The 15,736-nt window shown below is 40.4% G+C and overlaps 2 protein-coding genes across 8 annotated transcripts; both read right to left on the bottom strand.

Moving 5' to 3' along the window:
- Window positions 1–118: 118 nt before the first annotated feature.
- Window positions 119–2,533, bottom strand: LOC115360725 (ubiquitin-associated protein 1-like). 2 transcript variants are annotated; one of them, XM_030053836.1, is made up of 6 exons: window positions 2,404–2,533; window positions 2,028–2,198; window positions 1,166–1,852; window positions 895–1,065; window positions 649–750; window positions 119–537 (listed from the first exon to the last, which is right to left on the bottom strand). In XM_030053836.1, exons 2-6 carry the CDS (start codon window positions 2,154–2,156, stop codon window positions 403–405), a joined length of 1,224 nt encoding a protein of 407 aa, XP_029909696.1. In that variant the 5' UTR covers window positions 2,157–2,198; window positions 2,404–2,533; the 3' UTR covers window positions 119–402. The 2 variants fall into 2 exon arrangements, with proteins under 2 accessions (XP_029909696.1, XP_029909697.1); XM_030053837.1 differs by having other exon boundaries at window positions 2,028–2,183; window positions 2,404–2,490.
- Window positions 2,534–3,153: 620 nt separating this feature from the next.
- Window positions 3,154–14,817, bottom strand: clpxb (caseinolytic mitochondrial matrix peptidase chaperone subunit Xb). 6 transcript variants are annotated; one of them, XM_030053813.1, is made up of 16 exons: window positions 14,404–14,661; window positions 13,818–13,894; window positions 13,148–13,179; window positions 13,019–13,077; window positions 12,813–12,927; window positions 12,111–12,265; window positions 11,839–11,998; window positions 10,793–10,834; window positions 9,875–10,051; window positions 9,550–9,714; window positions 6,288–6,376; window positions 5,872–6,036; window positions 5,481–5,780; window positions 5,197–5,289; window positions 4,629–4,735; window positions 3,154–4,494 (listed from the first exon to the last, which is right to left on the bottom strand). In XM_030053813.1, exons 3-16 carry the CDS (start codon window positions 13,170–13,172, stop codon window positions 4,404–4,406), a joined length of 1,743 nt encoding a protein of 580 aa, XP_029909673.1. In that variant the 5' UTR covers window positions 13,173–13,179; window positions 13,818–13,894; window positions 14,404–14,661; the 3' UTR covers window positions 3,154–4,403. The 6 variants fall into 6 exon arrangements, with proteins under 6 accessions (XP_029909673.1, XP_029909670.1, XP_029909669.1 ...); XM_030053810.1 differs by lacking the exon at window positions 14,404–14,661 and adding an exon at window positions 14,795–14,817 and having other exon boundaries at window positions 13,019–13,179; XM_030053809.1 differs by lacking the exon at window positions 14,404–14,661 and adding an exon at window positions 14,668–14,782 and having other exon boundaries at window positions 13,019–13,179.
- Between the last annotated feature and the right edge of the window lie 919 nt (window positions 14,818–15,736).

The raw sequence follows: 15,736 nt of genomic DNA, 5'->3' as shown, positions 1-15,736 counted from the left end.
CAGTGGTTTGTTTCCCTTTGGCTGGAATCACAGCCATTATGCTCTTCATCAAGTCCACACTTTCTTTTTGCTGTTTTTTTTTTTCCAACACTGTAAATAAATGTTTTCTTAACACAAGTTGACTTTTTACAGAGTATAACTATGTTTTATTTGTTTTTCTGTAAATGATAGACAATGCATTTTTTAAAAATAGAATTTCACAGCTATGCCTTGGGTATCTTTATTGTAGCATCTACAGTCAGTATGGTGATACAGGTTCATTAATTATTTACTCAGAGAGACAAAATCACACAGCAGTATCCCCTATTTAGCATTTGGTTATGACTATATCATTACTACATTTGACACAGACAAGGAAAATGATCTCCTGTCCATCTAGCCTTAACTAGGAAGATTTTCTATTTAACCCATGCGTGTCATCAGCTCTTCGAGGGCCCTCTCCCGGTGGTTTTCATGGACAAGCAGCACCTCTTTGATCACATTTTGCTGGAAGCCCATCTCATTGAACTGTGTCAGGAGGCGCAAGAACTCAGCAGCCTGGAATGAATTTTAAAGCAAATGTTAATTCACAGAAGTGAAGGTCAAAAGGTACAAGCTGTGTATCTGGCTCATCTGCTTTTGCATGTTTACACTAAAGAGCTGCGTCACCTTGCTCTCGCAGTTCTGGAACATCTCCAAGGCCTCTTCCACCTGGGCTTCATCATAGCCCAGTTTGCACAGACGGTCACTTGCCATCAGGAAAGTCAGAATCTGTTGGGGAAAAAGACAAGTGACTGTCAAGATAGCAATATGCTGGACCATGATAAAATGAAGGTAGAGGCAACATAAGTCAGACACGATCCCTGATGCACAGTGGGACATGTTGGACATTCACAGCAGTTTTACAACACATACCTTCTCTGGGCTGCGATAGCCTGTCTTCTGCAGTGCCACTATGGCTGTGCGTAAAGGATAACCCTTCTCAGTGACAGCTTCAAGCAACTCCCTTTCCTCCTGGCTGAGGGCTGACATCAGCTCAGCAGATATATCAAAGAAAACACCATGGGAGCCACCAGTCCGCAGAGCCTAAGAATGGACAAATATACAGGATTATGAAGCGAAAAGGTTTGGTTTTAACACAAAGTAAAGAGAATGGGGTGTAATTAATAAATGAGAGAAATTCAACCTTCTGCCTGCGGATTCTGCCAATTGGTCCTGCAGATGAGGGCCGTGGCTGCTGCAGCAGCCTGGCTGGAACAGGGACAACAGTCTGTGAGTTTAGGGAGTACTTTCTGTTTGTGCAGCTCTGTGAGCGTTGTCTCTTCTTGCCGTTCTTCTGCCCGTTGCAGAGGGGACTGGCCTGCTGTGAAATGTGCTGAGATTGTCTGCAGTCTGCAGGTGAGGAGGTCCTGCGGCCTCCGGGGTACTGAGGAGTGAGAGGCCTGTAGTTGTGAGCAGAAGGGCCAAGGTGGAGGTCTTTGACTCTGGAGACTGGGTCTCTTGGTGCAGCAGTCCTCGGCCTCTCTCTGCTCCTGGGTAGATGAGATGCATCATCGGTGGAGGAACCCTCATTGTCCTCAGAATAGCCAGCCTCATCCTCTGAGTCCGCAGCGTGGAACCTGGCGGTGCAGTGGTGCAGGCAGTGGGAGTGTGCAGAATTCAGGCTGTGACTCCGAGGACGAGGGGCAGGGGCCCACAGGTCGCTGCTGCTGCGTCTGGCCCAGCGACTCTCCTGAGGGCTGCTGAACATCAGCCAGTACGGAGGGCAGGATGGAGCAGACCCACAACATGAGGCCTGACCAACTGGCTGGGTTCCCCTATTGCGAGAACCCTGCCGCCCGGTCAAAACCCAGTTCTCCAGGGCAAACTGGTACTGCAATAGAAAAACACCACTCTCAAATGACCCAAAACAAGGAACTTATGCAATGAACTCAGCATCAGTAGACAAGCATTCATCACGAGGCCTCAGATTTATGTAACTCGTCAACATTGTACTGCCAATCTGAACATTCAAGGTCACAGTAAAAAATAAATCTTAAATGTCTTACTTCAGTGTCTCGCAGGATCTGGAGGTGGTCTGGGATGTTGATGTTCGGAGCCATCACCAGCTCCATTTCCTTTGACGCCCCCAGTGAGCCCATTGGGGTTTGAAATGGAACATCCTCCAGACTGTTCATTGTCTCCCAAATTCACCTGTGTACAGCCTACCAAGAAACAGCCTGCATCAGAAGAACCACACAGAGCTCATGAGTCTGATTTGTGAGACCTGTGATGGGGACAGCAGTTCAAACAGAATGCAACAACCATCCACAAAAAAAAAAAAAAAAAATTATCAACAGTGATTACAAAGGGGAAAGCTACTCTCAAAAAAGATTGTTTTCCAGTTGCAGAACAGACTGTCAATACTTTTTTACCAGAGCTCACCTGTTTGTAGCGTATCCTCTCACTGGTGCGCAGCCTTCTGAAGCAGTGACAGGTGTGTGTGGAGTGGATGACTAATCAGTCACCACCACAGATGGAAACACCGAGGTGATCACACCATATAAATCTCTTCGTCACTAAGCCCCTTACATCATCATCGGAACTGTTTGACAACATTGAAACCTGGAAAACCTGCCAAAGGACTACCTACAGTCCAAATAACCGCATTACATAGAGTATTTGGACTGTTCCTATACACCAACTACCTCAATATTAAAATAAGTAAATAACTAAAAATAATAACAATTAAAAAACAGAACAGGCAGTAAATATTAATCTATCTTTTACTAATAGTGCATCTGCAAAGTGAACTATGATGTCATGAATTGTTTTAATATTGTATTAATTAGTTTGCTGAATGGAGCTGCAATATATTTTGGGTAGAGTGTGCCTCCCTAATTCGAGGAAGGACTTGAATGGGATTATGGAAATGCTGAGGTATTGGGAAACAGAGAAGATCATATTGCCTTCTAGAGATTAGCCGCTTATGTAACAGGAGAGGGTTATAATAGAGTACAAATTTGTGATGTCTGTTAATACTCTGCAACGTGGTTGATGTGCTGAGAAGATCTGTGCTTAAACAAGTAATGTGGTAAATAAATTAATTTAACTGCATAACTTTATGGTTACATGTTATGTGGGTATAGACTAGAGGATGGTTTCAGAGGCAAACAACAAATAAAAAACCAAAGATTCTGTACAGAGATATACATTTTATTTATATATTTAAACAATCACATCAATAAATTTAAGTTTCACAACTTCGGGGGCTTACAGCTTCTGTAACAGACCTCTGAAAACTGAAAGAAAGAAAAGCATTTTGAATCTTTACTGAAAGCAAAGGGAACTCAAAGCAGAGGGAGAACAATCCTAGTAGAGTTTCATTTTATAGCACATACAGGCTTTAAGAGGAGAGCATCATGGTTCAGTTTGATGGTTACATTGAAGTGGAGGCTTAATTACAAACATGTCTAATGAGGTACCATTTAGTAACAAGACATTACATCAGTAAAGGTGAGCTGAAATCTAAAAGCTGGGCCAAACAGAAAAAAAAAAAACTTGCTGTTCTGATCTAATAGTGCGATAGAGAAATCTGTAGGTTAACACATATACATTCGCTAAAGAGTGGGGCAGAGGAGGAAATAACACAATTAAAAATAACCATTCTGGCAGTTTAAAAAGGTAACCATTACTTTCACCTACTTTGCTTAGTGTGCTGGTGCTTGTATGTTACACTTTACCATATGTTCTCCTAATTAAGAGGTCGTGCCGTACAAACTGCTTACAAACGCTACATAATTGGTGTAGCTCAACATTTACAGCCCAAATTTCATTGTGAACACCATTATTAAAATGGTGGCTAAGAAAACATCAAAATATTGATGTGCTCATGGAATATCATGCCCTTATGACTTAAGGCATTACTTGTGGTATGTAACATGAAAACATTTCATTTGCACATTGTCAACTCCCTGTTTTCAAGTGTACAGTGTGATCCCATAACGTCCATTTGTTTCCCTTGCCATTTCAACTTATCACCACAAAAAAGAGAAAACAAAATCATCTAGCTATGAATCTATTTTTTTTCTTTTTTTTTTTCCTTTTTTATTTGAATAAAATTGCATTATCTTTAGATAGATAAAATGTTAACAATCCCCAGAGATTGAAATAGTCTATAAGGTCCACCTTGTGAGTGCACCTCTAAAGAATTAATATCTGATGCACGGGACCAAAGACACACTCATAGCCTTGTTCATCATGAAAACACTCCTCAGTGAGAACCAGCAGCCTTCACCACCTTTTACTACAACTTCCACAGCATGGTTGTTAGGGGTCAGGGGCTGTAATGAGAACCCATAGTTGTATCCATCAAAGATTCACAGAAATCTAATGATTTTAGATTGCTCAGTTTTTAGGATTTTGTGAAATTAACAGCAGGTGGTTCAGTTGTTGGCGGCGTCTGCCTGCCGAGGCCAGTTCTCCTCTTCAATCCCCGAGTCGTATTCCTCTTCTGCTGACTCCTTGGCCGGCGCTCTGAAATTCAAATGGCAACTCCAGTTCAGGTTTCACACCACTTCACGTACAGGACCCAGAGTGCTGGGTTTGAGGAATATGATCTCCAAAAACAAACACACATGGCCCAGATCTGTGAGAAGTGAAATACTGACCTGATGTATCGTGGCTCCGATTTGCCGTGGACGACATCTTTACTCAGCTCTACAGCCATGATGTCAGAGTGAGGCACCTCAAACATGGGCTCCAGGAGCAGCTTTTCCTGTTGGAGATGTTTCATATTGTAATGTCACCAATAGGGCTGTCACAGTCATGAAATTTGAGCTGGCAATTAATTGTCATACAAATAGCCATAATTTGCTTGATTTAGTTGTTGTTGTTTGGCCTTACATTGCATATGCCTTCGTGCATCAGTGAAGATTTCAGCACATACAAGTATTTTTGTGTGTGTCAGGGTTAAGGGTTTTTTAATGATGCCATATGGCCAAAGAGAAAAAAGAAAAGCATTTTTTTTAGCCCAGCTGATGGAAATACACTTGATTTGTGTTCTATTTGCTGCAATATTTCTAAGACTGTGGAACCTAACAACTATGCAAAATGGTCACCATGTGCTTCAAAGAATCACGATCAGTTCACTATTATGTAACAGCTGTGACAGGCCTAGTCAACAGTGCTGTTTTAAAAAAAAAAAAAGCGTGAGAAACCTGTGGAGAATTCACATACCATGATTGATCTGAGCCCACGAGCTCCAGTTTTTCTCTCCAGGGCCAACCTAGCAATAGCCCTCAAGGCATCTGGAGTCACATTGAGTTCACACTGCAAAAAACAATACAGGTTCATGACAATTGTAATATCTTACAGATCAGATAGAAATAAATTGGCACTTGTAGGTAATACTTCAGCAGTGAGACTACAGCTTGGATGCAAACATATATTTAAAAACTGGCTTTTTCACTGTCTGCCTGCAAAACTCTGTACAGTAGCATGCACAACAGTAAAGGCCTTACTTTGTCCATGCTGAAGAGAGCCTGGTACTGTGGCACTACAGCGTTGCGTGGTTCAGTCAAGATTCGCACCAGCGTGTCTTCATCCAGGCTGTGCAGGGGCACAACAACGGGAAGACGGCCAACAAACTCTGGGATCATGCCAAACTCAATCAGGTCCCTGGCCTCGACGTGCCTCAGCAGCCTGTCCTTCTCCTCAATCTCTGCCACTGTGTCCGTCTCACCACTGGTGTTGGCCAGGTCTGCCGCAGCCGCCGCACGGCGCCCTTTCCCCAGATTGGACGGGGTTCCAAAACCCAAATACTGCAAAGCAATCAAACACAAGGAACAATTTAGAAGCAAGAATAATGGCATGTTCAATCTAGCACCAGCATATGGGGGGGTTTTCTCCAACCTTCTCATTCTTTCTTCTGCTTATGATTCGGTCAAGTCCATTGAAGGCACCGGATGCAACAAAGAGGATGTTTGTTGTATCAACCTGCACCGTCTCTCCTCTCAGCTTCCTGGAGTTTTTCTCAGGAACGTTGACAATTGTGCCCTCGAGGAGTTTAAGCAACCCCTGACGAAAGAGAGAGAGAGGCAAAGGGCTCAGAAATAACACAAGTCTAGGACAAGCACCACAAGACAAGGAAAATCGAGTGGAAAAAAAGACAAATCAGCCCAGCAGTTAAATAAGCAAAATGTCCTGTTGGGTTTCAAATCTGAAAAAATTACTTCATAAGCATTAAATTCAATTAAATTCTGTTTCATCATCTGTACAAACCAATTCAAGCAAGTGTTTTCTTACTGTCAGACAAGTTGTAAACTGACCTGCTGGACTCCCTCTCCTCCTACATCTCTCAGCTGATGGATTCCAGGTACACTGCCAATCTTATCCACTTCATCCAGGAACACGATACCTATAAATGAAATGGAAGAACATGGTCACATTCTGAATTCAACACTGTGACCAACCAATGTTCACAATCAAACTGACAATGTTTATTGGATGAAACTATGGATGAAAAACTTTTAAGGCACAACAGGTCGATAGGTCTTAATGCAACTTATACTGACTACGTACTACTTATACTGACGTACTGACTTTTGAAATCATTTGTTGGCAGGAAATCTTGATACTAGTGGGAGGACCACTGCAGTTAAGACCATAAAAGTGGCCATTAAGACAGTAAGCATACAGTTTAGGCACCTCGTAACATACAGGTTAAACAGGAAGATCTAAAACAAAAAAACTTAATGTTTTTATCTCCTGTCCCCTCTGTATTTAAAGTCCAACCCTCTGATAAGCAGCTCAGTCTCGCTAAAGTCAAGAAAAACAGGTATCCTGACCTGCTTTGGCCTCCAACATGTTACTTATCATGCTGTGGTGATGTTAATGATGTGTTTTCACTGCTTGCCTGAAACTCTACTTCTCCACACCTGGCACTGGTAAGTGTTTGTTGCTAGTTTTATCAGCCACCCTTATTTATTTATTTTTTTTTTTTGTCATGTGACAATAATGGTAATACCTGATGTGGACCAACTGTGCATGTGTAACGTAAGGGACCATAGGTACTTTTGCATTTTCAAACCTATTGGCAACACTGTATGCATACCTCACATTGTATCACCATCCTTTTTCTTCAAAACTTACAAAGCTTTTTTAGATTTTAAGATTTGAATATGAATTTTAAAAATAATAAAAAAATAAAAATATGACCTGCTTAGCTGTTAGCCAACTGCCTATCATTTACTTTCCAGATAATCCTTCTCACAATACCTGTTTGGTTACTGTTTTCTTCAGGGTTTGATTTCCTAACCAAATACAACATGACTGCAGTGCTTTTTGGCAGCTGACTTCCAAAGGAATATCAAAGTTTACTGAAACATTGACCTGTACTTGCTGCAGTGACGGAGACAGTTGTGCAACTGATCTGAAATATGGATACATTTATCTGCACAATGTGCAATTTTAGAGAAACATCGAATTAAATTACTATAAAGTACTTTGGAAAAAGGAAAACCTTGGCAGAATCATCACTAAAATGAATATCTTATCTCTGTCAAGCAAGTTCAAACCTTACACAAGTTGATTTTTGTAATTTAATGATTAAAAAAAAAAAAAAACAACACACACACACATTCAAACATCTAAATATATCATATGCTTTTGGAAAATAGTCTGCAGTTTATAGTTTCTTCAAATTACAGTATATCAATTAACTAAATAATAACAATAATAATAAATATGGCCCTTTAGGTGGCAGGGATGTCACACTATCACAATGTTGCTTCTTTTGTTAAAAACAAACAAAAAACAACAGAGAAACAAGTAAACAGGAAGTTTGTTTCGAGAATTTCAAAATTGGCCAAATTTTGACAAAATAAGAATAAGAACAGAGTTAAAAGTGCAACATTGTACCCTTCAAAGAGAAAAAAAATATAATGGTATGATTATGCGCTAATTTTGATTTACAGTCCTGTTAGCATGACTGCAATTGTAAGTGTTTAAACTATTTACACAGGCAGGCTAAGGCTACATTAGATTACAACACTGGGCTTCAGAGTGAGGGATCATGTTGCATCAATACTACTGATGCTAAGGCTGCGTCCACACTAATACATATCTGTATTAAAACAGCATTTTAAAACTAAAATGATCCACACATCGGTTTAGTGCCTTATCAGAAATTATCTCCATCTATACAAACACAACTGAAAATGCAGATCAGATGACCATTCATGTACACTGGGGATGCACATGCCGGTGTAAACAGGAAGCAGACTGTCTACTCTGCAGGCTGGTTGGGAGGAACCAACAAGTATAAGCCATCTATTCCCTTGCTGGTGATGGGGACAGTGAACTTGCTGACCAACAAAACCGACAAGTGAGCGGCTCTAGTTAGAAATCAGAGGAGCTAAGTCTGCTACGTCTCACAGAAACATGACTAACCAGCAACACTTCCAATGCTAACGTGGACATCCCCAGATGCCACCACAGCTCACAGGGACGCTACAGCAAAAGCAAAGCTGGGAGAACTTACAGTGCTTCTAAGCATCAGATGGTGAAGCACAGGGAATGTGACAGCTAAGCAGATGAGAGCATTAATCATCTTTGGAGGAAGCCATGGCAATGGGAAAGGAGTTCCCACACAAGAAGAATGAAATCACAAACAGGTATGTCGGCCTAGCTGTAATATTTTGGCTTGACATACTTTGCAAATGCTTTGTCTGTGTTATTGTAAAATGACTCCTTATCTGTCCATCCAGATTACTATGCAACCCCTGAGCATTCAAAGTAATAAGCTGTTGGATGTGTATCCTAAAGTCTAGGGTTTAAGGCAGGGGTGTCAAACTGGTGCTACGGAGGGCCAAGAGGCTGCAGGTTTTCATTCCAACCGAAAACTCCACCAGGTGATTTCACTGATTAGTCCCTTCTCTCTGCTTGGAGGTGGGATGATCAGTGAAATCACCTGGTGGAGTTTTCGGTTGGAATGAAAACCTGCAGCCTCTCGGCCCTTCATGGCTACAGTTTGACACCCCTGGTTTAGGGTTTTGAATATACCGGAGTAGCACGGATGCTAAGCGCAAACCTATCAAAGGTTATGCATTTTAAAATGAATACATATCAGTGTTAATTTTGACAGCCATTTTAATTTTAGCCTTAGTCTTAGTGACGAAAATGCTTATTTGTCTTAGTCACATTTTAGTCATTGCTGTATATATATAGTCATATGCTATATCTATATCTATAGAGATAGATATAGATATCGATATCGATATATAGATATCGATATATATATCTATATATCGATATCTATATATATCTATAGATATATATCTATAGATATCTATAGATATCGATATATAGATAGATAGATAGATAGATAGATAGATAGATAGATATAGATATATAGATATATAGATATAGATTTTTTAAAAAAATACAGCCATCAGTCAATAGCTCTGTGTCCACTCTGTGTCCACAGATTTAATAATGCCCAAAACAGGTTAACAGGTTAAAATAAAAAATCCAGGCACGATTCAAACATGGAAAAGTCTGCACTGATGTAAAGTTTTTCCTGTTGCATACCTTGTTGTGCTTTTTCCACAGAGTAGTTGGCATCTTGCAGCAGTTTGGCAATGACTGACTCAATGTCTTCTCCCACGTATCCAGCCTGGGTTAGTGTGGTGCAGTCACAAATGGCAAAGGGGACATCAAGACACTTGGCCAGCGTCTGTGCCAATAATGTCTTTCCTGTGAAGAATCAGATCCAAAGTATCAAAATGGTACATCTCGCAAGGAAAAAATCCATATCTGCACTAAAGCATGCTTGACTAATAGTGTGTGTTTCAGTGATCTCATAGGGGGCACTGTGCATTAGTACAATGTGCAACCATATTTACACAACACTCACCTGACCCAGTTGGGCCAAGAAGAACAATGTTGCTCTTCTCCAGTTTGATGTCAGTGTGAGTTGAGTCCAGGACGTCTCCGCCCCTCCTCTCCTGAGGTGCCTGCTGGCTGGCCTGCTGCTGCATGGATGCTCCCAAGGCATTTCCATGGGGACTGATCCCTGCAATCTGCAGCAGCTCTGCAATGACAAAACAGTCATGGTTTAGTTTTGTGATGCACTGCAATGAAAACCTAATGCTGAGTGAAAAACAGTTTTTCTTTCACCAATCAATATTTTAAAAAGCTAAAATGTAAAAACAAACCCTCCTCTTTAGAAGTATTAAGGTGCCTACTATGCTATTGCACAACTAAAACTGGCCAGTAATTCAGTGTGTATGTGCCAAATTGTGGGTAGCAATAGTTTCAAGTGTAGCCTATAAATACATGTGTCCCAGTCAGCGGCAGTGTGGAGTTACTAAGTGAAGAGGGCTGGACTGAAATAGCAAAAGTACAGATGTGAATGTAGGTAACTGGGTCACGTTATCTTTTTGTTTTGGCCAGGTATGATTATGTAGTGCAATTTCTGTAGTTCATTTCCACACATACACCAAAATGCCATCTACTATCTCCAGTAAATACAAAGAAACTGGAACTCATAAACACATAAAGTGTCACTTGAGGACAGGCACTTTCGAAGAGAGCACTGGGATTGATAATTATTCTCTGATATATAATGTTGTTAATACCTTGATAGCTTAAACATCACCGTAAACAAATTCCCAGAACTAACTCATGGTGAAAAGGGCAAGAAAAAGATCGAGCCACGATGGTCTGTAAACTTTGGCATTTGCACAACTCATGACAAGACAATTCAAACAAAAACGTGACTCTAAAATAGCCAGCAATATCAAGATAACAGTAAGGAGGACCAATCACTTACTTGTGAATCTGTACTCATCCTCTCGTCTTCTCATCTCTAGCTCTACAGGGAGAGGATGAAAGTTCTTAAATCAATATTACCACTACCATTACCATATTACCAAGACAATCCTGTAAAAAAGTATATCAAATTGTGTGTGATAAATCATTGAACAAATGCCAAATCATACAGATTTAATGCTTTAAATCAAGCCACATTTTAAGGCCACAGCTAGCCTCTCTGCAATCAATTATTTATATTAATTTTATGAGACAAATTGTCTGTTGACACTAAAATAATCAAGAAATACTGGTTAACTAATGTTACTCCTCAGAACCCATATTAAAGTACTTTAATTTGATAAGCTTGAACAATCACGAGAACATTTGTTTTAGAATGAGAATGCCAAAAAGACACTACATAATTTTAAACAACAATTTTTGATTAAGTACCACATTATTACATAGTGCTTAAAATAAGCAAATTTTAGTTAATTCAAATTACTGTCATTGTCTATAAGCCAACAGAAACAAACAAACAACAACATGGACTTTGTTTTGAGGTGTTTTCACTGATGAGAATTGTTTAATAAAAGTAAAGCTTGATAATCCAAGCACTGAATAACAATTACTTTCTTTAACAAATTTATTTCTGATATTGCTGGTATGACCATGCCATAATACTGCCTTAACAGCCTTTTTTTTGGAGTTTAAAAAAAAAAAAAGGAACCATCTTGAAGGGTGTACACTGTGAACCAGATTTATTTTAGAGTTATATTTTTTGAAACAAAACAAAGCTGACTAAGATGTAGACATTTGTCACAAATCATGAGTTCTTAAGGTCAGAAAAGATGGGGAAGTCTGGTTTCTGAGCCAAAAAACTCAGTGAATTTAGTCAGTGAAAGTGATATTTTGAAACGAATTGAATTTTGAATACTCTAAAAACATACCAGTGACAATAGAAATAGAGTCTGGATTTGCATTTTAAGATATATCTTAAAATGCAAAACTGAAGAAGGGTTACACAATAAAAACAGAATAAATATATTGATCCAGAGCTGTACTGACCACGGGGTGTTAGAGAGGCCTGTTTTTCCACCTCCACCTGCTGCCGACTCCCAGCAGGGATGTTGTTGTAGATGCGCTTGTAGTGATTGTACACTGCAACTGCCAACACCTTTTTTGCATAGGACTGGCCAACAACGTACTTGTCGAGGTAAGCATAAATCTGAAATAAATACAATAAAATCAGACTCAGTAAAATTCACCTTTGGTCACAAGAAATGCAACAAAATGTGGGTATTTTTGAAAGGCATACGAGCTTTGCTTTGACTTCTTACCTTCTTCGGGGGAGGGGGAGGTTTCTGTGCAAATGCCAGTTTCACAGCCTCAGCAGCAGATTCTGGTTCTTTGTTTAACCCTTTCTTAGAGTCCGTTTCAGAGAGCACCACGAAAAAGTGATGGCATTTCTCACATTTTACAAATCGTGTTGATGCTGCAAAAGAAACAACAAAATTAAATACTGAAACATTTCACTGCCTTGTTCAAACACAGATACAGTTGTAGACTACTACAACAAATGAGACTGAAACTCAGACCAGAATCAAACAGCCACAATAATTAATAATTCTAAGTAATATTTTAAAAGACTTAGGAGTACTAGGTTGGTAGTGTTTATAACTCTACTTTTTTGTTGTCTTTAGTGAGAACAGCTGTCTGGCATGTAAAAAAAAGCCTGAAAAAAAGATACATCCAACCAAATATGGGCTGGAGTTGCTATATAACAGTAAAACAAACAAAAATAAAATAATAAAATATCACTGCACTTAATTCATACTTCCACCATCATATAATGGCAGTGCCGGTGCCTGGAATGGCAGATATTAATAGTGAGCCTTCTGAAGGTGTTGTTGGCCTAATTAAACATAGTATATGATAAGGAGTGTCCACTTCCCTCCACAATATTCTCTCACACCCACCAGTGGTTCCTTCATATCCTATGTACTGGTAAATATGTAACACATATTCAAAAAATTACTCACATACAAAAGTCTCTACATGTGTGCAGGGATCCCCACATTTAGGGCAACGGAGCTGACTTCCACCCTTGCCTGATCCGCCAGAGCCAGACAGTCTCTTCCCCTCACTGATGCTTTTCTGTGTTGGTGCACAAGAAAGCAAAACATTATCTTTTTTGCATGTACAAAGTGGATAGGACACCACAAATTCAGCCTTCCCACAAAAGTACCTTTCCACCATCACTTCCACTGTCCTTCGTTGTCCCATCTTTGGAGGCATAGCAGACAGCAGTCTCTGAAAATGACCTCACCCGGACCCGAGGAGGGAGATGAGTTTCCCGGGACCCATGTCTACTCAGAGAAAACAACTGAATCCGGGGGCATGACAATCCTGTAACAAGAGGAATATGCCTTCTGACTCCTGACAACACTGCCATTAGTGACCACCAGTTTCAACTAAATAGAACATGCAAAAAAAAAAAAAAAAAAAAAAAAAAAAAAAAAAATCGCACACAAACAGGTTTGCCTTGAATGGTGATAACAAGCCCCAAGTCAACAGACAACACTCCCCCCATAATCGGTTTTTTCCCTAGCACTTTAAGTCAATTACATAAATATGAGTTGGTCAAAAAACTCAGGGACGTGGGTCAACTAGATCAGCTGCAAAAGTTCACAATTTGGCCATGGGGAGTAAACCACAGGCAAATGTTTTGTACTGTGGGTGTACAAAACATTGTGGGTGTTTAGTTATTATAGGCTTTTCTAAGAGATTTGGTAACTATGAAATGTCAAATATAGTGCTCAAGCACAAGTGTAACAAAGTTATCTAACCTAACACCATATTGCTGACATTTCCATCTGCCGATGACATTACATGACCACAGAAAACTACAACAACAGCTGTTTGGGTTAGACAGGTACCTATTTTATGGAAACAGCAAACACAATAATTTGTTATGCAGCTTTTGCCAGTGTTAAGTTATTGCATTGCACTTGACTCTGATTTTCTTCATCTTTTTTTTTTCTTACCTCTGTGGGCAGAATTTAGGAATAATCTCGCGGCCGAAGCACAAGGACAGGACATGCTCTAATTTTGGCTCAAAACCCTGGAAATACAAAAGGAAAAAGAAGTTAACAACGGATTGCGGCGAGGCTAAATTAGTTGGAGGTTAGAGGCAGAGGTGTTGAATGAGGCCGCCGGATAAACATTTCGTAACTCCAACGTCACTGTTAGCACCAACGTTAGCTAGAAAAACAGAGAAATGGGGAGTTTGTCACAGATCTAGCTCACTTAACGTTGCAGTTGGACACCATCTTACATAACCACATAAAATGCTAGCTCGCTAATAATAGAAAACAAAACAGACAACGCAGCGTTAAACGAACAGACACCGTGGCTAACTAGGTTAACTTAGGCCCAGACCAAACCCACTTTATGCTGTAGGAAAAAGACAATCTGTCCTGGCTGTGCAGACGGCGCAAATGCAGCATAGCTGTTCGGTTTGGTGGCTTTAACCGGTGGTGTGGATGCCAAACAGCTAGCAGTTAGCTTAGCGAGACAGAGGCCTGCTTTTAGCACAAACGGCGAGATAAATATTTAGTTAGCGTTACTCACAGGGCTACGATGAAACCAACCGCGTCTTAGCAGCTCCTTTCGAAACAGCAAATCTGCACTGTCACCGTATTATATGATCGCTTTAAGTCAAGTTTACAGGTCAGTGTGTCATGCCAATGTCACTAACGGTTACGCGGCCGTCGCAGTAATTAGTCTGGCAACGTTAGTTCCTTCAGCACAATGTTAAACAGGTGGGACTGGATACCAAGTGATGTAACGTTTGCTGTTATGAAGTAGGTCGGCTAACCCCCGGCTAGCAGCTACCTTTCTCCGCTGGCCTTGTTACGTATTAGGAGCCACTTCCGCGTGTATACAGATTACACAATTTAATCTCTACTTTTTAAACCGTGTACAGTGGTTTAAGTGTCATGGAGGTTGCCTTTATACCTACGTGCTTCATGCCTATCCAGGTTCTCGAGATCTGCTAGCGAGCTCTCCTTGAAGGGAGGAGCTAGGGAGCTCTGCTGCGTTCAGGTGCTGTTCGTAATCTGGCACATTTCGTAGTGTGGCACGGTCAAGGCGTGTCGCATTTGGGTGCTCCTCGTAAACATGTAAACTAGTAAACTGAGCGCTTTCTCGCATTGGAAATGTCAGGAATCCTTGAATCATCATCGCTGTTTTTTCTCTGTATTTAACTTGATTATGTGGGTGCACTATCGCAGTTGATGTCATTTTTTTTTTTCAGACACTCATGAAAAAGCTTTAGGGGATCCACACTGTTCACTCAACCACAACACAACTTGTATATTGATGAAAATGAGGATAATGTTCAGTGTAATGAAAAGTTATATAATGCCACAATGACCTCTTCCCTCTGGCACTGGGGTTGTGTTGAGCAGCTATTTTGTTTATGATATGGTTAGGAGAAAAAAGTTACTCTCACACCATGTGATGAGTGGGATAGCGAGTGATGGTGGGCAGAGAGGGTGTTATTGCTACTGAGCAGAGCAAGGATGGCTGTCATCTGTGTATTTGAAGGGAAGCATGATGGGAGGGGGGCTTCAGCAGACATTGGTGTAGGAAGTGTAGAGGAGTAGATTTGACAGTCCTGGAGGATGCCGGTGTCGAGAATGATAGTGGGTGAAGGGGGTGTTATTCTTAAAGATATGTATATGTTTTGTCAGTTACATGGAGAAAGATTATGTATACAACACAATTTATTATGGAGTTATGTCATCTCAGTAAAAACTTTACAACAGTGAGACATTAGATGCTGTTTATAAAGAATCAGCACACACATTGGACATTGGATCTAGCACCCTTAAGCACGCTTAGCTGGTGCCTGCTCCTCAGTGTGCTCCTGTACCTAAATTACAAAAAAAAAAAAAAAAAA

Source organism: Myripristis murdjan, chromosome 6, assembly GCF_902150065.1.
Source record: "Myripristis murdjan chromosome 6, fMyrMur1.1, whole genome shotgun sequence".
Taxonomy (NCBI): domain Eukaryota; kingdom Metazoa; phylum Chordata; class Actinopteri; order Holocentriformes; family Holocentridae; genus Myripristis; species Myripristis murdjan.
Note: the sequence above shows the minus strand (reverse complement) of the source record. Positions and strands in the feature narration are given on the sequence as shown.